This window comes from Parus major, chromosome Z (genome assembly GCF_001522545.3).
Source record: "Parus major isolate Abel chromosome Z, Parus_major1.1, whole genome shotgun sequence".
In the NCBI taxonomy this organism is placed as follows: Eukaryota; Metazoa; Chordata; class Aves; order Passeriformes; family Paridae; genus Parus; species Parus major.
Genome location: NC_031799.1, coordinates 68,967,750 through 68,993,310, shown reverse-complemented (window position 1 = coordinate 68,993,310; position 25,561 = coordinate 68,967,750). Strand labels below are relative to the sequence as shown.

The 25,561-nt window shown below is 39.1% G+C and overlaps 2 protein-coding genes across 3 annotated transcripts in view; one reads left to right on the top strand and one right to left on the bottom strand.

Annotated features, from left to right (window-relative positions):
- MCC (MCC regulator of WNT signaling pathway) overlaps positions 1–3,801 on the top strand; it is a 187,776-nt gene extending 183,975 nt beyond the window's left edge. For both annotated transcript variants that reach the window (XM_015652946.3, XM_015652950.3), the window contains one exon: positions 171–3,801. In XM_015652946.3, the coding sequence (XP_015508432.1) occupies positions 171–351 (181 nt within the window). In that variant the 3' untranslated portion in view covers positions 352–3,801. The remainder of the gene's footprint in view (positions 1–170) is intronic.
- A 598-nt stretch (positions 3,802–4,399) lies between these two features.
- DCP2 (decapping mRNA 2) lies at positions 4,400–25,223 on the bottom strand. The gene is made up of 11 exons (XM_015652951.3): positions 25,085–25,223; positions 19,846–19,997; positions 18,122–18,249; positions 17,588–17,686; positions 15,921–16,073; positions 14,244–14,356; positions 14,029–14,136; positions 13,149–13,272; positions 12,514–12,624; positions 10,769–10,824; positions 4,400–10,058 (listed from the first exon to the last, which is right to left on the bottom strand). Exons 1-11 carry the CDS (start codon positions 25,135–25,137, stop codon positions 9,899–9,901), a joined length of 1,257 nt encoding a protein of 418 aa, XP_015508437.1. The 5' UTR covers positions 25,138–25,223; the 3' UTR covers positions 4,400–9,898.
- Between the last annotated feature and the right edge of the window lie 338 nt (positions 25,224–25,561).

Sequence of the window (25,561 nt, the reverse complement as noted above, 5' to 3'; positions counted from 1 at the left end):
TGATCTGGGTTTGGATCTAATCCATTTTAAAGCAGTGGTAAACTTTGGGAAGGGGATCAATACCCAGCCTTTGAAGTTCCCTGAAGGTGAGGCTTTGGGGGTAGATTTTTTGTAGCACTTGCTCTGGACAAGCCTATTGGAATTACCTTGTATGCCTTGTGTTTTAACAGCAACTTGGTAGCAGCTTACGAAAAAGCAAAGAAAAAGCATCAAAACAAGCTGAAGAAACTGGAATCACAAATGATGGCCATGGTGGAGAGACATGAAACCCAAGTAAGAATGCTCAAACAAAGAATAGCTTTACTGGAAGAAGAGAACTCCAGACCACACACCAATGAAACTTCACTTTAAATGCATCTCTTTAAAGGATGCTTAGTGCCATTACAACTTTCTTTCTTTTGGAGGTTGACTTTTAGGTAGCTTCAAATGTTAAAATGTTCAAATGTTAAAAGCTCTGATTGTCAATGCTGACAAAATTTAAAAGCACCTTCTCTGGGATCCTAGAGAGGTGTCATGGGGATAATAAAAGTGTTAACCTTAAGAACTGTTTCATAATGTAAAATGGCAGTGCCTGAATTATCATGCTATAATTGTGTACATTGTCTGTGTATTCATACAGCTTCTCTTCCATTTTATTGATGGCTCGTGGGTGACAGCATCATGCAGCAGAATAATTCATGTTCAGAGGTTTTCATTTGAGTAGTTTGGAGATCATGTGAGAGTTTTCCCAGTCCCTGAGCTCTCTCTGCACACAAGTCCATACTGTACCCTCAAGACTCACTGTTGTGGTTATACTACTAAACAGGCAGCTGCAGAATGGGGATGACAGCCTGGCTGGCTTTTTCTTTGCACCCTGCTTGCAGTTCTGCTGCTCACAGTGCAGGTCAGGTAGGAAAACTCCTGCTGATGTGGGGAAAAAAGCAAGAAAGCGTAGTTGCATCACTGTGAATTATGATAAAGGTGTAATTTTTACAGTGCATACGAGGGCCAAAGGCTGTGGGTTTCACCACCCCAGAGAGACAGTCTGTGCCAAGGGTGGGTAGGGAATTACAGAAGACCTCCTGGTATTCATATGGCATGGTGTTTGCAACTACTTCATAAAAACAGTTGGTTTTTCTTGCTATATATACCATATCCAAGGTTTTGTTTAAGAGGCCGGGCCATTTTTGTTACGTGTGTTGTGCTTATTTCAGCTTACTGTGATCAAGAAGTAGAATGTCTTCTTTCTATACTTTCTTTGACCCAAAAAAGGTACTTAAGTAATGTACCTGTTTAATATTGAATACATAAGCAGAAAATAAAATGTGTATAAATAAAATAAATGTGTAGACGTATGGATATCCAGCCACAAACAGAATGTGAATGGTGAAGTCTTACAGCTTCTTAGGTTAGTTTTGTTACTGCTAACATTCTCTTGTTTAAATCGCACTATTACTGTATTATCAAACTGACTGAAGTGCAAATTTCAGCTTTTTAGATTAATGAACATTAAGCAAATCATGGGGATCAGGTTGATTTCTGTAGGGGTGAAAATACAGGAGTCTTCCATAGCACTTGATATATTCAGAATTTGGGTTTTTTTGACAGAGTACATAAAACAGCTTCATGTGTGTTTTAAAAAAAGGCAAGCTTTAGTCCCTTCACTGTGCTTGCCTGCTGCTGTTACACCTCTGCTTTGCATTTTCCAGGCTGATTTCCAGTGAATCTGATTTCAGGAGATGTTTATTGTTTTTGCTTTACATGTTGAGTTGCACCTCAAGTTTTTTACTAGTGTATTTAGAATTATAACTTCTCTCATTTATTCCTCCCATTACCTGTACTAAGGAAATACTTTTAGAGGACTTTTTTTGCCTGCTACTGGGTTAGGTCAGTCAGACAATATAGCTGTGAGAATTTGTCTTCAGAATGTGGCATTATTGTTAAGTCTTGGGTTACGTCTGGAACTGTAGCAGTTGGTTTTACTTCTCTTACTACTGTAGCTGCTGTTGTCTTCTGTCCTTAGAGTAGTCATTCCTACTTCTTGGGAATCTAGCACATCATCCACAAAGCCAGCATCACACATAATTGATTGCAACAGCAGATTAAAACAGTGCCGATTTCAAAATTTTTAGGTAGTGATATTCTGGTTTTGATTGGTCCTCTTTCTCAGAATAATTGCACTTCTTAATTTATAATTAGTCTCTTGAAGGAGGAGGCACATTGATTTCTTCTGTCTTTATGCTTCTGCTTAGCAGCTCTCTATGTTTTCCCATTTTTTGGCCCAATTTCTCATGGCCAGGGAGGTGGGGGTTTGCCATCAGCTTTAGTGGTACCTGAGCACACTTGTTCTGAAGAAACACAAAGGAAAGTATGCACCATGTGCTGGGCAAAAATGCAGTTACACTTTTGTGTTCTGACATCTGAAACACCCATGTTACTTGAGGTCACCTCAGAATGTCCATGTGAAATACCTGGAACTGGAGAGAACAGAAACCATACTGCACTGGGCTGCCTCTTTGGCTAATTCTTTTCCCCTATTTAGAATAATGGAATTAAAGGATGATTTGGGTTGGAAAGCACCCTAAAAATCATCTTGTTACAATCCCTTTCTGTGGGCAGGGACATCTTCCACTGGACCAGATTGCTCCAAGCCCCGTCCAACCTGGCCTTGAACATTCCAGGGATGGGGCAACCACAATTCCTCTGGCAACCTAGGCCAGTGCCTCAGCACCCTCACACAGAAGAGTTTCTTCCATAAAAAAATTCAGATACACAGAGGCATAAAATACTGCAGCCTCAGTGCTTTTCCCAGGCCTGACAATTTGCTGATTATTTCACTAGATTTAGCATGAATCTTCTGTGCCAACTGTACTCTAGAAGGGCTTTAGAATAAATTACAAATCACCAGTAAATGTAAACCACTCACATTTTTTCCCATAAGGGCTGTAGGTGAAAAAGCAGCATTGGTACCATCCAGCCTCAGCAATAGCCATAGTTTGCCAGACTACCAGTTGATTTATTTGCCTCAGCAGGTACCTACTGCACCATTTGTTGGTATGCTGGAAAGGATCAACAGAGGAGTGGTCACAGGTTTCATGTTTCTGTGAAAACTGCTCAAAAATGATAATCAGCTGCAGCTCCAGTGTCCCCCATTAAAATGGCACCAACCTGCAGAAAAAATGCCAAAAACCCCTCAAACTCCTTTCATGGAACTCTGAAGTACCAGCACACCAGAAATACCTGAGTGTGCAGTGCACCATGAGTTAGAGCAACTTAACTCTCTTAACACTTGTTGCAGAAATAATAAATTTGCAAAGCAAGAAAAACAGGTGATTCTTAACAACCTCAGTCTATTCATGAATTACTGATTGGACTTCTTTTGATTTTCTTAAGTCACCAGAGTGCATGAAACTTTGTATTTCAGAGTGCTCAGAAAAAAAAAATTATTTCTGTGATGCATAAACCTTCACCAGCTTTAATGTACTGTTAGCTATTGCAAAGCATAAACCTTCACCAGCTTTAATGTACTGTTAGCTATTGCAAAGCACATGTGACTAAATTTGCATTCATGTCATGTGCTACTGGTTTCATTAGAATTTTCTCCTCCTTTAATACTGCACCATGCATTGTAACTTTAGAAACTTTTCACCTTACTGAATTAGCTTTAAATGTATTGCTACCTTATAATTTCCTAGCACCTGTAAAATAGCTATTTTGTGTTCATTTGATATAGAATTGTAAAAACTGCATTTATTTATACAGAGGCATTTATAATACTTATTTTACAAATGTTCTTATATTCTGAATAAATTTCTAATGCTGTTTCTTTGCCTTGGGAGTTGTTTCACCATGGCTTGTTGCCTTGCTGTTGAACAGGACTGCCTAAAGATACTTGGCACAAAGGTATCTCATCTCCAAGCTAAATTACTGAGGGAAATGCTTTTACATGGTCAGTAAAGTTCACTTAATAGTACCATGAAAAGTTAAGAACTCTGACCTGGCCACAAGTTTTATCTAGGCTGAAGAACATCAGTACTTCTTTCCACGAACCCTCTACATCTTCAATGAACACTTTATAGAAATGGAAGGGTGCACATGAAACTGTTACCACACATCCCGTTCTTTCAGAAAGAAGTTACACAGACCAAACAAAAAAGAAAACACCACCCAATATTACATAAATGTTCAAAAAAACTGAGTGGAGTTCACGTACTTCCTTTCTCATTTGTCTAACACTTTTTTTTCATTGTGTTGAATGGGTTCATTATCCACCTTTACAACTGACTTTAAAAAACACTTCCTTTCCTGGCACTAGGTATAATCACTGCTGGCTTAAGGCAACACAAACATTCAACAGCGAAAGAATAACCTGTATCAGCAGTACAGGCATTACATTTCACAATGACCAGCAATCCTTATATTCATACTTCAGTACTTCAATACGTTTATTTATAAAGTAACTTAATTTTACAGAGGAAAAAATAACAATATAGAAGAAAATGTCAACTTAGTCATAGTCTCTTAAATGGTGTGCTTCAGTTTTGAATCAATTCATAACAAACAAAATCACAATCATCAGTACAGTGGATGTTACAGGTAGTTACAGATTTTACTTAATACAATTGAAGAGTTGACTAATGCAAACTTTCTTCAAAAGAACATAATGGAAGTTGAATAAAATCTGTAATGATTTTAACTCTTTAGCTGTACGTACTTTCTACTTAATTAGCACCAATGTGCCACTTAAAACACAGAGGAAAACAGATCAAGTTCTTGAGCTTTAAACAAACATGAGGAAGACATAACCCTTCATGCCTGAGCCACACCACAAAGCACTGGCTCCTGTTTTCCGCGAGGCATGCAGTGCTGCCCTGAAAAGTGTCATTATTTGGAAGCAATACCCAAATCTGGGTCCTGGAACATGAACACCAATCGAGCATTCTGCCTGAATTACAACCCCCAACCTTCTTCTGGGGGTCTGTTTTGCTTTTTAATGGTAAAAGTGCCTTGCAACCCAGCTAAAATTGCTCCTCAGGGATGAAGTTCAACTTCCACATACTGCAGTGCCATGCAAACACAGTAAAGTTCTGTTGCAAGTATTGGCGTGAGAAGTATTTGCTGAGAGCTCTTAATCATGCAGTTTTCCATACTTTTTCTGCATAACAAAATTATGTACCCAACCAGTAAGATACAAATTTCATCCCCACAGTTTAGTAATTTTGATCAAACGTGCTTAAGAAAAATTTGTGAAGTTCTTCTCACCATTGGAAATGTGTCATAGAAAAGTCTGTTTGCAGGATGTGTTTTCGTAAAAAGCTATGAATGCCTTATTTTAAAATGATTCATGCTCCATGAGCTGTAATCATTTTCTTAAAAGATACTGAAATGTAACCCAAACTGGAAACAAGAAGCTAGTTCTTCTGATCAACAATACAAATGCTTAGAAATGACAAAATACTCTGTTTTCAGTAAAATCCATAGAGACCTTTCCAAATTTAAACATTCTGTATTCTGTGAAATGTTAACAATTACTTAAAAGGAAGTGCTTTTTTCCCTGGAAGAACTGAAGGAGGACTCAAAGAGTTTTTGACTTCCCAGAAGCAGCTAGAGCTGAGAACAATTTAAAGATAAGGGTTTCTGTAAAGCTGAATCTGTACAAAAAGTTAAGTCTTGCTGAACCCAATATGTTCAATAGAAAGACAAGTTAAACCCCAAGTATTTTGTTTTATTGTACTGCTACCAATCCAGAATAATTCCTCTGGTACAATCTTGAATATGGCCAATGTCATCGTTGTTTAATATTGACTTCCTTTTAAGTTCACAAGCTACATGAAAAAGTGAAATGCACACACAGCACAAATCCTACTGCATCTATCAGTGCTCACATATGAGATTAAGAACAGTGCAAATACTAGCATTTAGCCTACTTCCATTCTTGAACTACACTATTGCTATAAATGCATATGAACAAAAATCTATTATGGAAGAGTTTTTAAGTCTAATTTACTTTAAAAGCACCTTCAGTTAGTTTGTATAAATTTACCATATCTTAAATAATTTTGGTTGTTTCAAAAGCTGAAATATTGTAATAACAAAAACAATTTGAAATTATGAAGTTGTGTATAAGCACCAGATTATTTAACATTTACAGTGCAAGACTTAAAATCAGTTTATTTACAGAAATCAGTATCAACAAAAGAGACTACTCTACTACTTCTCAATAGCTATGAGCTTCCTAACACATTTAGAATATAACTGCCTAACTTCAAATATGAAGGCACCTGGCTTTACCTCTGGAAGAGAAACCTGTTGCTCAGAATTTGTAACAAAACCCCAAGTATCTGAGGATTAAACAGCCCACTGACTTCACAACTGGGCAGCCAGTTACCTCTGGAGCAGCAGTGCTGTATTGCACCACAGGATATTGGAGTTTGGATTCTTCTTAATGTGGACTCTTTGCTCTTCACACCATAATGGCATGAGTGCAAAAGCAAATTACCACATTAAGTAAAGGTTGGAAGAACTGTTCTTATCTGAAATTACAATCTGAGAGCAAGTATGTTAGAAGCAGCCAGACCCAAAGCCTGCCTTGTTTATAAAAGAAACTGTTATATCTATAACAGCTACAGGTAGGTGAAGGAAAATCACTAAGTATTGTTCTCAAATCACCAAATTAGTTCAGGAAGGTTGGAGCACAGCACAGAAGCCTGGAACAGTGATTAGGCCCAAAACGTCATTAGAAACTATTTATGCATGTTTGGTCTAAAGAATTCATATTGTGTTAAAAAATAATGCTTTGATTGTGCAATAAATAAAGCTATTTCCCCCTCTCCTTCCTAGAACCACTGTTGCCAGACTTCAAACTATGCAAGACACAGTTACTTTCAAAAGCTGGATAATTGATACACGTCAAGGAGCTGAAGTGAGCAGCACTCCAGTCACTTAACTGGGCAGGCCACTCTTCAGTCCAAGGTATAGAAGCATTCTGAGGAGAGATGATAAAACCTCATTCTAAAGCAGGGAGTTGACGTCGTACTAGAAACTGCACACTAGTACCAGATTCCTAGCACCACACAGCTGTAGGGTTTTTTTGCTAAATATTTGTTTACTCTGCAAGTTGATTCTAAGAACACTGACTGACAATTCATTATCTGAATAACCCCTAATATGGCAGCATTCTCAAACTGACAGTGTTCGTTTTTCAAGTATCTTGACTCCAGCTCTTGAGTCAGACATGCAAACAGCTCCTAATTCCCTGTGTCTAGCTCCTGTAGAGTAAAAACTCACAGAACTAAAGCCTGTATCTCACTTGCTATTTCTTCACTGTTTTATGGAAGATAATGTAAACAGTACTTCTAAACTTAGAAATACAATTACAAAGGGATGGTGAAGTAAGAACATAAACAACAGTAAACAAAATGTTCATGGTGCAGGGCATGATGGAGCCCACCAAGTGGATCACATGCCACCACACTTACATAGTTTTAGGATAAACCTTACTAAGAAAGCAGAAAGCGATGCTACTACAGGAAACAGTACCCTTATACAAAGAAGTAAGTTATTGCATATTTATCACATTTATTTGCAACTCACATTAAGGCTAGGTTTACTAAAATCAATGACATATGTATAAGCTTCACTTTGGGTTGCTTAATGAAGCAGCCCATGTCTCTTACACTGAACCAACTTTTCACTAAGAAGAAAAAAATGACACAGTAAACAGAGGGCAGCCAGCATCTCCTGTTCATAGGACATGCTCCCATTGTTCTAAAGACTTCCTCTTGCCTGGGACAGGACTTCCCAAACAGATGACAGATGCTCCAAGTTCACTGTTTCATCAACATCCCCATTATTTCACAGAGCATTAAATGATCTATAACTAATTTATCTGAAAAGTCAACTTATTTATAAAAAGATTTCCACAGCCTGTTATTATATTATGCCTTAGGAGAGTCCCGTTAACTCCACAGGCAGTAGCAGCCTCAGGATATGATACAAACTTCTGCCTCACCATGAGTAAAGGCACTTTTGCTGGGAAATCAACTAAAATAACACAAAGAAGTAACTAAAGATTAGTTTTCACCTGAAGCTGAATAACGTAACCTCCTCCAGCATTATCCTACCTTCTCAATTACTCTTCTTTGTCATTGTATGGCCTTTGGATATGTTTAAGAAAAAAAAAAGTTTAAAAAAAAAAAGAAAAATAAAGTTAGTCAAAACTAGAACAAGCTATTTCACAATTTGGTCTTGAAAAACAAGGCCCTCAGAACCCCTGTCCTCCAGAAGGAGGAGATGCTGTAGTCCATTTCTCCTGTTGACTGATACAGAAGTTGAAACACTCCCATGGCCAAAATTATTACAGCATTAGAGTTCCAAATCACCTGGTGTCAGGCAGGTGAATAAACCAGGAGAAAGTTCTAAAGCTATTTCTGAGGAAAACACTAGGTAGGGTATATGAAGTAGGGTGGTTGAAGGAAGACCAGGATTTTGGTTTTGGATGACATATATGAGTTGCATAAAAACTCAGTGCATGTACATACACTACAAGGGTGTAGTTCATTCAACCTATGAAGTTATCAATTACCTCTATTCTAGAGAAAAGTCCATTTTTAAATCTGGGACATGCTTGCCATCACAAGCTGCTGTGACAAATTATTTCAGTGCATTTCTCTCCACTGTAACGCACGTGCTCAAAACCCACTGACTTGAAGGTGATGTAACAAAGAGCTCATCACCTCACCTCTTACAGGTTTTTTGTTCCTCTCCTCCATCCCCACCCCATCTTTCATGTTTTACCTAAGAAAGCACTGTAGCTGAAAATGACTGAGGCTAGATCATTTAAATACTAACTGCAAGTGCAATTCAATACTACTGGATATATACAGAGCAAATACACTACACAAGAGATCTGAGGACAACAGCACAAAATACAATACTGAACACCCTTGGAATAGTTATTGGAAGCCTGATTAAGCTGTTCAGTGTCACAAAATGCCTCTATTATCCATACACCTGCCTTCCTCCTCAGCGAGATCTACAGAGGCTTATTTACATTCAGTATAAATTCTACACAAGTAACCTCTCACAGACAAGCTTAAGCTTCTCTTTTTTTGCAAGCAGCTGCTTCGTAACTTCTTCTTATGCAGCTGTGGGCAGTGCACAAGAACTAAGTTAGACACTTCGAAGGGCTGAGTTTTACCCAGTTTGAGTGTCATCATCAAAGACCAAGGAAGAGAACGTACAAAAAGTCAACATGCTATAGAATTGACTCAAGTACTAGTGATTGCCAGCCAACAAAAACTATCAGTGTGAAGAAGGGAAGATATTTGGGGCAAACAATCAGTACAGAGAAAGCATGACAGGCTGAGGCTAGGTTTGAAATGTGCAACTTGGTTTCAAAATCACTAGGACAGAGGTGTCCTCTGAGAATTAGTTTCATTGCCACTGCATAATATTGCAATGTCCTACAAAATAATGACTAACAAGTCCAATAATTTACATCAGAACGGTTAAAAGGTTAGCAAGCTGGTATACTCCAACTGTTAAAAAAAAAGTCAATGACATTTTACAAAACACACAGCAAGTTAAAGTAACAAAAAATTTAAAAACCACAAAAAAAACCAAAACACAAGTAAAAAGAATGCCCTCTAATGCACAGCTAGGAACAAGTGAACTGAACATTGGAAAGGTACTTTTGTGGACAAAGGCTAGACTGCATTTAAAGTGCAACACTTGACTATGCCACTCCCCATACTGCAAAAAGAACAAACCCTTCCAAACCAGCAGTCAGTCCCTGCATTGCATTTAAAAACAAACAAACAAAACAAAATAAAAAACTCCTGAGAAAGAGTAAGGCTGGATAAGAAACCCCCTCAATTGCAACAGGCAAGTCTGATTCTTATTCCTAGTAAGTTTGCTGTCAGAGGTCAAAACTTTTCATTATGGCATCATGGTCAAACTTGAAACTCAAGAAAGCTCTTGATGAAAAAGCAAATTTGTAATGGCCATTGCATGCCATAGAATGTCCCTCTACATGTTCTGGCAGTGGGTCTTCGCTGGAGCAACACATCTCATANATGCTGCTTCTGCTTAAAGAGAAAAAAGTATGAAACAAATTTTAAATGGGCAGTTGCCAATAAAAGCATCAATAACACCACAAAGCCATACCTCAAACTTATGTTTAATTAATATTTATTTACAAATGAATATAAATATTTATAAATTTATAACAAAACCTGTATGCTTGGTCATAAACAGAAGAAGGTAATTCAAGCAGCCATATTTACAAGTTGTCTAGAGGCTAGAATAAATTTTCACTGCAATCTGGAAACACTTTCAATAGCCAGTTTTACATATATAATATTGTTTCACTTCTCAATAGCCATTTTTTAGTAAGGAGGAAAAAAAAATGGCACAGTTTCCTGAGCAGTAAGTAAAGAACTGCGTGCATTCTGCTGCAACTTAATACTAGCAGGACACAAAGCCTTGAAATAACACTCAATTACCAGCACTGTGTTGACTCAGATGCTATTTTTCTAAACTAGGTTTTAGTTACTTTTTTACTCAGCCACCTGGTGTATCAGTCAGTCTTTATAATTAAGGAGAAAGACTGCAAGACCAACATGAAACAGCAATATTTCATTAAAAAATGAACAAAACCTCAGACTACCTTGGAAAAACATGGCTTTATAAGATTTGGAAGGTTGGCATGAGGAAAAGCCCTCAACCATCATTATTTGGGTGCCTTCAGCCCGTAGCACAGGACAGTGGAGGAAAATTCTGACTGCACTTGCCTGTTTCAAAGTTATCTTGAAGTCTTCTTGGATTAAGCCTTTTTTCACATTTCTGGTGAAGAGAATAACCACACATTTTACACTTTATGACAAAGAAATGGCATTATATTTAAGCATCATCTAGCAGGTAAGCTGGTTATATTTGCTTTGACACACCTCATGTGTGAATCATTTGTATGCTGAGTATGAATACTCAGCTTTACTTCTGTCACATTACTTGATTTAGCAAACATGCTTTAAGTCCACAAGTGTTTCAGAAGCATGCAACCTTACAGCAGACACTAAAACATTTCTAAGATGCAGACTTTTAGGGGAAATTTTTGAGTATTTTCTAACTGTTTTAAGATGGAAGGGTCTTGCATATGATAGTGTGGAATCAATATTGTGCATGCATAAGCCCACTCTTCAATAAGCTTGTCCCAAAAAAGGCAAGGGGAATGTATTTGCAAAAATGCTGATACTGCCAATTAAATTAACAGGCTTTAGAGATACAAACTTAGAACTCTCTGGGGAAGAGTTGTTTTCGACCCAGGTATTGCTGCTACAAGTACGCTGAAACAGAAAAAATATGTTTCTTTGCACTCTATGCAAATTAAGAGTTTCCTCGCCTTCAAATTACATCAGAAAATTATCAGTGGGACACTAAATACTTTAAACTTCAAAAGAATGATCATCATGAAAACACAGGAGAAACAGAACAAGATAAATAGTCAGAAAAGTCTGTGAAGAGCCTGCAAAGTAACCGTGGAGCATTAACAGTTGTTTCCACGAAGATCTTCTAGATTACCGTTACAGTTTTTTCCTATCCATCCAAATTTTGGGGCAGTCAATTCACTCTTCTACACTCAGACTCAAACATAACTAATCATTTCTTGCTGCAGTGAGGACTTTAGGACGAGTTTGCAGTTTCTGTATGTTTACATGAATAAGATAAAGAAGGCAATAACCACAAGCCAGAATGGAAAGAATCTAGTTTAAAGCCTGTAAACAAGAAAAGCTAAAGCCTGGACAAGCCAGCTGAGCAGCATGGAGAACTGTGGGCTTACTGCTGCAAAAGAACCAACAAATTATACTGAAGAGCCATAAGAAAAAGATAATCAAAAGCACATTCTACTATAAAAGTGTGCACAGCCCAGGTGAGAAGAACTGGACAAACACAATTAGTAACTGCAAGGGAAGGTAACATGCAAAGAGCGTGATACTGGAATTTACAAACTGCTGTAAGCAGCTCTACTGTATGATTAAAAAACTATCTGAGTTTCTGGCATCCAAGCCAAGTCTGTGTCTCAACAATTTTTTGGTGGAGAGAAGGGAAATAATAAGCATTTGCATCACCACTTTTTAAGAGTTGCTTAACAAAACCCTATGCTTACAGTAATGCACCACACATGAATAAATAAGATGTGTACTACACTGGGTTGTTAGTACACACCACAGAAGGCTTTTACATGACAGGAACCTGGAAAGCTGCAGGACTGTACTACTGAAACAGCTGACAAATTTCAACAGCTAAAATTACTTACTTCAAAAATGCAAACTTTGAAATTTAGTATGCTTGTTTATAGATGTATATGCATACATTGTAAGAAATGTTATACATCTACAAACACATATCAAATACTCTGATCAAAGTTACTCTTGATAGATATGCACTCTACTTTGTTTTAGCAGGACATTGTCCTGGACATTTGTTAGGCATTACTGGAATCTATTAATGACACAGCCACTGCACATTTCTTACCAAGGTATGGTTTTGCTTAACTGGCTGACTGTGCAGTCCATTTGTTCGCTTCTTTTGGCTGGAAGTGTCTTGATTTTGCTTTCTGCCATTGTTCCTCAGGTTCTGACTATGCTGTTAAGTCCAAAATAAATAGAGGGAAAAGTTTAAATAGAATTGTTCATCATTGCATTGACATTTCCTACTTAATAAATAAAACTTCCCTCCAAGTAACTTCAAAACATTTAAAATTTTCTTCTGCAGAAAAACTGAAGCCCACTGAAATTAGCCAAACATGCACTCAAGCTACAGGGGCATCAGCTGTTACACATTCTCTCTTGCACTATGACAGAATTATTACACTATTAATTCAGTTCAGTGAGTTTCCATGCACTGAGGCAGATATTAGAGATAATACCAAAATAGCAAGTACTAATTACTATCTGTACATGAAACAACACAATTACTACCCAATATCACCACTTCTAGTGTGAGATAAATCAAAGTATTCCCAAGAATATTGCTCCACTCCATGTTTCTATTTTTGCACTCTGTGGTGATGAAATCCACTATTTTTGTCCTAGAGAGGAAACTCTTATGAAAAAACGTATGTGTTTTAAATACTCCAGATGCATAAGCTTGTTTAAGAAACAACCTACCTTTATTTTCAAAACTTCAGACACCTCAGGATGATTATATGGCTTCTGTGGCTGTTTTGGCTTCACCAAATGCTCTCCTGAAAAGCCATCTGTAAACACCTGTTGACTACAGCGGATTTTGGATCTAGTACAGGAAAACAAAGACAGTTTACAACACAATTTCAAATCTACTGAGAGTAGAAGACAATTATGAAAGAATCTTCTGCTTTTAGAGAAGAAGCTGGAAGACAATCTTAAGTAACCTAGTCTGGGAACTCTAATAATGCTCACTGCCATTTGTATTCTCCACAGACAAGAACTTATGTCCACTTTAACATTTGTCCTGTTGTTCTCAGTGTTGATGTTGCCTTGGCTCAAATTGCTGAAGTCTTCTCATAGGGACTACAAGTTTTAAAGTTTGCTCTACCACTTTTCACTCAGCTGAATCTAAAACCAGCAGCACTTGTTCCCCTACTCATTCCCATAGGTTTTATCTAGCTAGCCACTTCTTAGAGTACTTTACAGTCCTGCTTTAGAAAGTCCTACTTTTCCTGTGCAGAAGTGCCAAAAATACTGAACTTGAAGCACTGGGAAGTTATCTACTTGCTTTAGCTTCTGGTTTTTCTGATTCCCACAAACAAGACCGAGGAAATAATCTCAGTTCTGACACCTGTGCATCATGACATTAAGTTCTCATTTTACTTACAATCCTATGATTAAAGTCTACACTTTTTGTTTTATTTTATTTACCTATTACTGGAGCACAAATCCTTGGAGAAAGAGAAAAGGACAAAGCAGTATTGTATAATTGTAATTGTATAATGCTGTCATATTATCAAATTTGCATGACCAGTGTTTTAAAAGAAAGAATATAGAGATGTTAAACTGACCTGGTTCTTACCTAGCTTTTTCCAAGTTGGGCTTAGAGGGTGTGCTCCGTGCCGATGAAAAACCATTGTCGCTGTCTGAGGAGTCCCCATTTCTTCGGGAAATCCATTCCCTCAATGGCCTGCGAGCAAGAAAAAGTACAAAAACATCTACTTACCAAAACAAACCTAAAGAATTTAAAGTTGCCTGAAATACCCCGGCCTAGCATTTGCCTCATCTCAAACATACCTGATGAAGGGAATTGCCATAAAAAATTTGTTAGGTGCCAAACCCAGCTTGGACTTTGGGGTCATGTCATTTCTGTGGCATGGTAATTTGTCAATGGAAAACCACTCAATATTCTAGAAAAACAAGAAATAAAATCAAAATACCCTCTATTGTAGCTTAAGCAGAATGTTACAAATGTTATCAGCCACAATTATTTCCCTTAATTAAAAAATTACCATGGAAGACTTAAATTAACGGGCCACAACTGTGTTTTTCGCTAAAGTTTAATTAACTCTTCTGACTGCCACTACAGTAGCAGATGTTACTGCACAAACTCATTGCATGATATTCCACCTAAAATATGAAAGGTATTCATCAGCAACTAAATTCTGAAAAAGAGCTTCATAAACAAACTAACCAAACCACTGCACACAGTGTATAGACTTTGAGTAACTTTCAATAAATTTTACTTAAAATGCTATCAATACTGGACCACCAATACCCATTGAAAAGTAAGAAGGTTGTTGCTTGACAGAAAGTTTCAAGTTTTGTTATAAAAGAAAAAAAAAACATGGAGATAGAATAGGATTTGTGTTACTGTTTATACATTACAATTTTAATAGTTAAAACTCTTTACTTTGCAGAATGGGGGAACAAAATCAGGAATTATGACCACAGATAGTGTAGAAGAATCCATGTGAGATTTGCTATCACAGAATCTTCTCCAAAAGCCTCAGGTCCAGACAAGATTCAAAGTATGGAAATAAGTTACAAACCAAAGAAGTTTTCTATATAGTTCTACAGAGAGTACAAAACCAGCCTGCCTGGTGGCATTAGATAGATGCAGACAAAACTTAAAAACTCTCTCATTGCAAGAACTCTAGTCAGTGTCCTACAAAGTACAACATTTACTGTGTATTTTTAAAAACCCTCAAAATTCACCTTATGTCATATTTTAAAAAACAGGTATCTAATGCATGAAATTAAGTCCTGTCCAGTCAAATACTTTCCCATTTAGAAAGCAAGATGCCTTGTTCAGTGACACAATCTGCATGGAAATATAGCTGTTTGAAACTGAATTGCCATAAAAGAGAAGAATATTCAAACTTCAAAGATTATAGACACCACGGAAAAAGATTCCAACAAATTGCTACCTAAGCCTTTGCCTTTCCTTTTCACAATGCCTTTTAAAAGCCTAATGGTACACAATACACCCAAAATAATTCCCTTTTCCTGACCCCATCCCAACCTCCTCCCTAAAATATACTATTTTTTAAATCTGGACAGTATTAGCCATAAAAGAGAAAACAATCCTTAGTTTGTCCTTTTGATATATAGGCTTTTGCATTTTCCAACTGATAACTACAACTTGAGAATATATAGTTACATATGCACCTGTAAGTAGGAATAATATAAATTATTAATGCATACACCACCTACAAGAAAAGCAGAACTGTGTTTTAGCAGCATGTTCTGTTGTCTTTTCATGATGAATGGAGATGTCAGACAGATGGTCAAATAGCAGACTTGCAGATGAGTTGCAAGAAGTCAACACAAAACCCTACAGTGCAGAGATGCCACTGGTACCTAGCATTTGAGGTGTTCATTGTGCTTAGCGGGTTCATTATTTTACACACTTCTGGCTTTAAAAATCAACTTCTGCTAAGTTCCTATAGACTTAAACAAGGCAGCACATACCCGAATTTCTCTTCTAGTTTTGGGGTTGAATTTTGTGTTCTTGGGAACTCCTGGAATGATGTACAGCCGTGCTAACTGATCATTAATTCGTAGCTCAATGTAGTCCTCTTTGCAGATATAATCTTTTATGTCAAACCCAGTTTCTTCAAACACCTGAGAAGGATTTAGATAAAATTAGTGTGTGTGTATTCAGAGTTATTATCCTTTCACAACCTACTACCACAAGTGAAGCAATGACTATTTTTCTGATATATCCATGAAAGCTGCTGGGAAAAACAAGCCTTTATACATAGATGTTTGCTCAGAAATAGAAATCTACATGCTTTAGATTCCTCTATGATGGCAGACGTGTAACACAACTTGCAACAATTCTATTGCACCTTCATGTAGCAATTTATTCATATGGATGGGTTTAGTCCTCTTCAACTTCTGAAATACTACTAAACTCTGTAGGCACTGCCAAGTGAAGACCTCTTCAATCAGATTTTACAGAGATGCATCTTACTGTTTCAGATCTCTTCTGACTCCAGTGAAAGAAGGTGAAAGATTTATTTCAGATATAAAACAAATTGTCAGTCTATCCACAATGGCAATCTAACTTGACTGAATAGAGATGATAATAACAGTGCTGTTCACTAGTGAAATCTAAATTGATTTTTCAAAATAACAACACCATCAAAAGATTTTTTTCCTCAGTATAACTGTGTCCCCTTTAATGCTTTTGCTGGCATAACTTGAAGTAAAGAGGAAGACATACTTCATGTAACTCCTTCTTGAAGCAGCTATCTCTAGCTTATTCTTGATAGGTATACCTAAAACAAACAAAAAAAAAAACAAAACCCCAAAACCCTGTGGTATCTCATATACATATTCAGTCCAACTGAAGAACACTAAATGCTTCATACTACTTTCCCTCACCTTAATTTTCTCTCTCAAATGCTCTGGATGTATTATGTTGAATGAACACTGAATCTGTATCAGTAATATTCTTTTATAAGCCATTTTGAATATACAACTTCACTATATATCTAGATCTCCAGGGGCAATAAATACCACAGATTATTTTATTTTTTCAGATTCTAGTTGCCATATACATTGAATCTTTATAGTGACATTGAATCCAGCATAACTGGAACAATAGAAAAGTAAAGTTCTTCACAATTTTTACACAAAATTCTACAATCTCCAACTTAGGTCTTTAGCCTCTTTACATAGACCAGTGTATATAGGCTAAATTCTCATTCCTCCATGTTTTTACAGTTATGGGGACCCTTGAAATTAATATGCCAAAAGCTGTAAGTTACGTAAGCTTTCCCAAGCACTACAAGTAATACTTAAAAGTAAATTCACAGTTCAGCAGAGAACTTTAAAAATAGTACTCACTTCATTTAGCACATTAGTGTAAAAATTGTGAAACATAAACCTGGAGTTTTTTTGTTTTGTTTTGTTTTTTTTTAATTTATATAACCTCAACCTTGATTACCATTTTGGAACTCAGAAAGGCACCAGAAGGTAAGTACATCAGAAGATGACTGCAAGAACAGACTATTTATTTACATGATTTCAATACTGGGATTAAGTAAGTAAAGTGCCTTTTCACCCAAGAAATATATCCTGATTTCAGCAAAATTTAACTTCTTTATCTTAAAGGAATGGATATAACTTACCTCTCTAGCAGCACAGTCATGAGGTGCCTCTTCTTTATTTACCTTCCCTTTTGGAAATCCCCAACCAGATTTTGCTAAATAGCCCTGAACCAAAAGAACCTACAAAATACAAGGGAATGCAGCTGTCAAACACGCAGGTGTTCTAACCAATTTCATTAGATGTCTTCCTTCCACCATCCCCTCGTTCTCCAAAAGATTATGTTAGCCTCATGAAAGGAAACCATTTAGGTTTGCTGTGTTCTAGCAACACACTGTGTTCTGCTGTGTTGAAGAACTGTGAATATTTTCACAGCATCATGTAACTCAGAATTTAAAAAAAACCAAACAACTGGAAGGAAAGCAAACAGAAGTGTGTTTACTGTCTCATATATTATATTTCTGTACACAGTTACCAATATCAAGTAACTGTCAGATCTGTGAATCTGACAGTGAATGCAAATTTCTTCCGAAGAAAAATGTAAACAAAGAATTGCTTCTGCCAGTATATGTCATCCCTCCCTCTAGACAGTCCTTCACAACTATTTCCATACTTACATTTTCAAGTGTCTCATCAAGGATAATTGCACCATAGGTTGGCACTCCCATTTTGTATTCTTTCCATTCCTCTAAAACCTTTTGTACATCTTCACCTTGAGGCAGTAAAAAAGGGCAGTGATTGAAGAGTATAGCAGCATATTAAGGAAGATAAACTTAAGCAGCCAATTCCAAAGCACATACTGAATACAAATGATATCAGAATTTAGAATAAGCAGTCCCTCCCCTAAGTTCTTTCAAGATATATTCTCTCAGAAGTAAAAAAATATGATGAATAATCCATTACCAAGCACTAAAAGTCAGAGTGCATTGAGTAATTTGGCAATTCCTATACAAAGCAATCTAAATAAATTTTAAAAAATCCAAGAAACAAAAAAACCAAAACCAACCAACCAAAAAAGACACCAAAAAACAAACAAACAAAAAAACCCTAATCCATAATAGTTATTTTGAATATGTATTAGTTGCAAACACATTTTCTCAATTTTGAAGTGAGCAAGACAGAAAAAAATTCAGTTCCTTGTGCTTTAAATAAATGGGAATAACTTTTTGCCACAATCATTTGTTAAGATTATGGCACAAAATCTTTCAGTATTTACTATGCAAAAAAAAATCCAAATCTTTTTAATGGCATATAGTTACAGAAATCTAAATTCTAATACACTTTATCAAAAGTCACCATGCAGAGAAAATATAAACAACCTCTAAAACTCTAAAATTTTTAGAGAAAATCTGCAAATCCTTAATAAAAGTATTCATTTTATATATTACATATATTATACTACCAATAAAGAATACTTCACAGCAGAATAAAAAATACACTGCAGCAGAATTAATATTTGTGGCAAATACTGGCTGGAAGGGGAAATATGTAATGAACATATAACATCTGTTACACTGCATTTTATCTGCACTGCCAACAATTACTAGGATAATTTTGTTGGTCTGAAAATACATTTATAATTAAAAGCATTCATAAAATAACAGCATAACATCAACCAACATAATATGACCATATTTTTGCAGTTTACTGTTAAAAGCTGTAGTGTTTCAAAGTAAATATATATTATGAAACTAAAAGACAAGTATGTTGTGTAGTGAAACCATGGATAATATTACCCTCAAAGTTAGAAGCAATATTCCAATCTTGCATCAAGAACATATGGGAAAAGGTTAAAACAAAAACACTTGCTGGATGAGAGCCACAAAGTTTTCTCTAGCAAGGACTAGATAGTACACATTCCAGCAGCCCTTGCAAGCAACAAAAAAAGCAGAGGCCAACCATTTGAATTCAGTAAAAATGCAGTTTCTATCCTACAGAAACTTAAAAAAAATACCACTTCCCATGGGGAAACACATACCACCTTCAACTACTTTAACATTTATGTCACTATTTACTTGAAAATTAATTAAACTGTGGAGTTCAGTTTGAAGAGCACCAACAGCTCAGCCCTGAAACCAACCTAGCATGCAACCATGAGAAAAAAATCCTCAAACATCAGAAACTGATCATTTTCCATAGTTCTTCATAGTTCTTCAAAAGAAGCAGCTCTTTTGTGGGTGACACAAAATTATTGAAGCAGTGAACTCAGTAACATCACATACCTAGCAACACTAACTGAATCATTAACACATAGCATTACCATTCAATAAATATCGTTAGCAATATTCAGTTTGCGCTTTACCACTGAGACAGAAAATAATCAGAGTAATGAAAAGGATATCAGCTTTAGCAAAGTCTCTTATCCCACACTGAGGTAATCCTGGTGTGTTTTGCATGTAGAAATCCAAATAAAACCAATGGGCAAGTTCAATCTGAAAACACACTCTGATTGCATTGTCTCTCTCTTCACTTGGAATGTGCAAAATAAATCGGCTGCCAGGAAATAAAAAGAACAAGATTAGCCAAATCTACTGATTTAAATACAGCTAACAACAAACATTGCAACAATACAATTCTTGATCCATTAGCACATACCAAAAGATTACCAGAGCTCCCTCGTGTTCCACAAGGACAGCAAAAAGTTTTCACAAAGTAAAATACAGCTTTTAAAGTCAAGAAGTAAAATGGATTTTTACATTCTTTCAGAAACAACAATTATAATATACTAAGTAAATTAACTGTTGTGAAAAGAGGGAGTGTCAAGACAACCTACTTAAATGGCTATGTCACAAAAATTAAAGCATTTTCACAAGTCCATTGAAGATCTGCAAACTCTGAAGATGTTTCAGTGCATTTTCTTTCAGGACACAAGTTGAACACAGTTATATATTTTCACTTAAAACCACAGTAAACCAATAATGTATGTAGATTTTAAAATTCAGCTAATTTTCTCAGTCTGAAATCAAACATAAACAATTGGATTTAGCCAAGATACTAGTACACAAAAGAGTCACTGAGATAAAAGTTTAAGCAGTACTGTGTGATAGCCCATTTTAGTTAAGCAGAAGAAACTTTATTTATTTATGTATTTATATCAAAAGCAAAACTTCCTTTAAGTTCCTTTAACTTAAGGTCATACACCCCACTGAACTTCATCATTCAATGGAGATCTTTCCCATTCAGCTCCTGAGTGCCAGCAGTTAAATTCTGAAAATGCATACCATTGCTCAAAAGAGAAACACTGTATCTTTACTTAAAACCTGACAAGTATGAATTGTCACAGGATCTCAGAATTGGTTACCTCTCCAAGGCACTCCAGCCGAGGACAGAGGCAGAAGGCACTGGTGCAGGCACACATTTGACATTCCCCAGGCTTCCAGGCATATTCACAGGTCCCCCAAGTACTAGTACAGGTCTCCTTTTGCACCCCATAGCCCTGCCCAAATCCCAGACCCTCACACCCATCACACAGATCTCTGCTGCACCAGATGGTCCAGTTTGAAGTTTGCTAGTGCGAACACATGCACGACAGGTCTGGGGAAGACACCTGTCCCCTACTCCCACCCAGCACATGGGCTCTGCCCCTCACTCTCCAAATTCGTACCATATGCCCCACAGAAGCTGGTTTGCAGGACACTCATCACTGCCACCCCAGACACTGGGAACTGCGACCCCTTCCCTTAGGAGTGGCTGGCACTGAGATCTGCTCCCTCACTCCAGCAGCTGACACCTTGCCCACTCTCACATACAGCTCCCATGAGTAGCTGGCACTTCATCCTTGCAGTACACATATGTAGGGGGTAGAGACAAAAATAAATATTTATTAGGAAGATGTAAGATAGGACAGTCTGTGATACTTGAGCAGAAGGGTCAGACAGAGAAGTGCACTAACTTGTCCAGTTTTACAGCCAGCCTCTTTTACACCCCTTTCTGCCTACCCTTGCATTGTCCCTTCCTGCTTCTCTTTTCCTGTGGCACTCCTCCCAACCCAGAGTGTGGGATCCCCCCAGGTCTAAAGCCCTACCAGATACCAAGGCCAGGCTGATATTCCTGGGAGTGAACCCTGTGGTTTCTTGGCAGCTGGTCAAAGAGCACGATTAACATGTTTGTTTCTTGTCATTGTGTGCTTTTCTGATTTCTTCGGTCTGTGTCTACGTATTTTTTCATCCTGCTTTCTCCAGTTTTTTCCTGTTTTCCAAAAGCAGGTCCATACTCAGATAAGCTTGCTGGAATGAACATTCTTATTTCCCCATATCGAACAATAGCCAGGTTTGGTTTTCACCACTGCCTTCCTTATCATTCTTCTGTTGTGTTTGTAACCTTGTATGTCTTATTTATGGATTTCTCATCTTCTTATCCTGTTTTCATACTGAAAAAGGGCCTTGGCCAGATACCCTTAAAGACCTTGGCAGGCCTGAGAGGGCATCTGTGTGAACCTCAGGAATTTCAACATGGCCAAGTGCAAGGTGCTGTGCCTGGGCTGGGAAAATTCCAAGCACAATGTAAAGGCAGACTGATCAGAGAATGGATGGAAAGCAGCTCTGGAGAGGAGGATTTGGGGTGTTGGTGGAGGAGAATCTTTACATAAGCTGACACTGTGAGCTCCCAGCCCACTCTTTTGATGGAACACTGTGCACAGCAGGTTGAGAGATGTGATTCTCACCCTTTATTCTGTTCTGGTGAGACCTCACCTGAAGTGCTGTGTCCAGATATTGGAAACACGATAAAAGAGGATGGGGACCTGCTGGAGCAAGTCTTCAGTGAGGCCTTCCAGGACCTAAAAGAGACTAGGAGAGAGATGGACAGGAGGGGCTTTTTACAACGTCATGTCGTGACAGGACAAGAGGGAATGACTTTAAAGAGAAAAAGGGTAGATTTAGGTAACAGGAAAATATTCTTCACTATGAGGGTCATGAGGCACATGCTGCCCAGGAAGTTTTGGATGCCTTGTCCCTGGAAGTGTTCAGAAGCAACCCAGCCTAGAAAGTGTCCCTGCTTATGGCTGGGATGAGATAATATTTAAGGTCCCTTCAACCCAAAATATTCTGTGATTCTACAATTCTCCCCTGCATAAACAACATTATTCACATCAACATTTTACCACTTCCCATTTTCAACTGGCACTGCCACTCCCAACTTCTTCTGAAGGCCCTATTATGACTGCTGGAAAGATCCCTTATCTATAAAGCTGCTGTAGCTAAGATAAAAACTTAGAAGTCTATTTTACATCTAGTTGATATTTTCTTGCCCCAGCACAGCAACTGAAACATAAATCTAAAGAAAAAATATGCAGCAGTATCAAAGAGGAGTAAGAACATGCCAGGCATTAGGCTTAGAGAACAAGAGCAAAGCCAAGTAGAATGATACTTATTAATCAAAAAGTTAACTCCTAATTTACTTGGAGTGACCAAAGTGCTAACAGGCATCTCTACGTTGTTCTAGGTGCAAGTGCCAGGTCCTGGCAGTGATGGGATAATGCTGGACACGCTGTGGGACACAACTGAAGGCAGCAGCTGAGATGGTGGTGCCTGTGGGGAAGTGTATTTAAGGACAAAAATACCAGACAGGCAGAGGAAGTGAAAAAACGGCATGAAAGAGCAGCGCAAACACCAAAACTGGAGAAGAAGGACGAAGAAGAGATGTCCACCCTACAACCGGTGGAGGATCAGGTGCTGGAGCAGATGGGTATGTCCTGAAGGAGCCTCAGCCCGTAGAAGTGATCCCACATTGCAGCAGGGGCAAAGCATAAGAGCAAAGGAGCAGCAGAGAGGATGTGTGTGTGACCACAACCCCCATTCCCCATCCTCTGAGCTGCTCACAGGGGAGGAGGTAGAGGACAGTAGAGACTGAAAGGATGAAGCTGACATGAAGTTTCCCTGGGAAAAACAAGGATGCAGAAAAAGCTGTTTTTCAAAGGCTTTTTGGAGAAGGGAAGTGTGTGGCTGGGTGAGCATCTGGTAACTTGAACAAGGTGAAACAACCACAGTCCTGAAGTCAAAAGATAGGCTAACAGCACTTGTTTACAAGACAAAGGGAGTACCAAGAAGCTGCTAAACCCACATTAGCACCACATCTCTGCACCTCCACTTCTTTACGAAGTTAAACAACTCCACAGCACGAGGCAGCATGGAAAACTGATATGGATACCTGCGACTTGTTATTTAACAATAGCCAGTAACAGCTATTTAACAATAGCCTGTTTAGTCTGGAGAAACACCATTTCAAAGATATAAGATGAGAGTACCTCAAAGAAACATAGTAAAGCAGTGGAACTGACCCTATTATAACGAAAGATTCAAATACTCATGTGCCCTTCTATCAGTCACGCCACGGAAGAAATACTAGCAGGCTGTATCAGTTTTGTAATCACTGCAATTCCCCTCTGGATTTTCTGAAGTCTTAAATCCTGTGTCATATGTGAGCAGAGATCTGAAAGGCAAGCTCCTCTCTCTGCAGGGAGCCCAAAGGAGGCACAATAGAAACACAAACATGCTTCAGAATCCACATTTAAGGAATTGAAAATTTACATGCCTATCACAAACTCTGACTCTTGCATTAGACAAGTGCAAAACAATACTGAGTAGGATAATTCTACCTTCCTGTGGTATTCTCACTTCTGAACATTTTCACTCACTTGAAAACCGTAATTACAGTAAATGGAGTATCTTTCCTCTTTACTAACCTTTCCCTCTTTTACATAAATAAGTCATAAGGAGTCCCTTGGAGGTGGTAAGATAGAAGGATTCCTTCATGCCAAATATAACGTGCAGCTTGTGTCATTACATTCTGAGGATGACAGACAAATTACAAAGTTTGAAGGGCTGCACCACAGATGATCAGACGTTGAGACCATACACGGAAAATCCAACTTTCCCCTTTTAAAGAACACAGAATCACGCTTTATGAAAATCCAAACGCAAAGCTCCTGGAACAAGGAAAGCATTTCACTCTGAAAGAACGGACAAGCAGGAGAGGGCAGCTTCAGACCGAAGGGTGTCCCTGTGGCTCTTCCCTTTCCGTCCGCTGGCACGTTCCCTTCCAGCAGAGGTAAGTCACCAGAAGGGACTCTCTGCCACCCCTTCCACATGAAACCAGACCTCGGAGCAGCAAGTACCACAACAGTGCTGGGCTACTCGTCAGGCCAGCCCCACACTACTAGCTCTTCTTTCGCGGCAAACACCGCCGACGCAGTCCTACCTTTCCCGGCCCAAACCCCGCAAGAAATCCCCACAAATAATGTTTTTCCATTTTCCCCGTGCACTCGGCTCCTGGCCCGCCGCCGGAGCAGCCCCACACCAGGTCCAGAAGGTGCCGCGGGCACCCTTCCCGCCCTTACAGGACGGATTCCATCGGGAGGGCGGAGCCTCGGGCATGAGGGGAACGGGGCGAGCCTCGTCCTTCCGCTTCCCGGCCGCCGCGGGACGGCCAAAGCCGCCCCTCAGCCCGGGTGGCCCCGCACCCCCCCAAGTGTCCCGAACATTCCGAGCCCCGCGGGGCAACCGGGCATGGGCAGGCGCCCTTCCCGCCCTCCGGCAGCATCGGCACCGCAGCCCCGGGGCCGCCCCCCCCCACGGCCGTACCTGCATAGGTCGTCCAGGACGCTGCTGGGGATCTCGGCCCGTTTGGTCTCCATGGGGAAGCACGGCTCATCCCGACGCGGCGGAGGCCGGGACGCAGGGAAGCGGCGGAGGCGGGGCCGCTCTGCGAGGGGGGCGGTGGAGCGGCGGCTCCTGAGGCCAATCGGTGGGCGCCGCAGCCGGAGCGGCGACCAATGGGGCGGGGCGAAGGGCGGGACCGGCGCGCTCAGGTGATCGCAGGAGGCCAATGGGCGATACGGGGCGGGGTCGCCGCGAGCGCGCTGATAACGCCGCGCGCCGGGACGCGGGACGGGACGCGGAGCGGTGGTCCGGTTCGGCGGCCCGGTTCGGCATGAGGGAGAGGATCCTACCCCCTCTTCCCTACCCTGGTGAGGCACAGCTGGGAGTGCTGTGTCTAGCTTTGGGATCCTCAGCATAGAGACAGGGAACCCCGGGAGAGGTCCAGCAGGTGAAGATGAG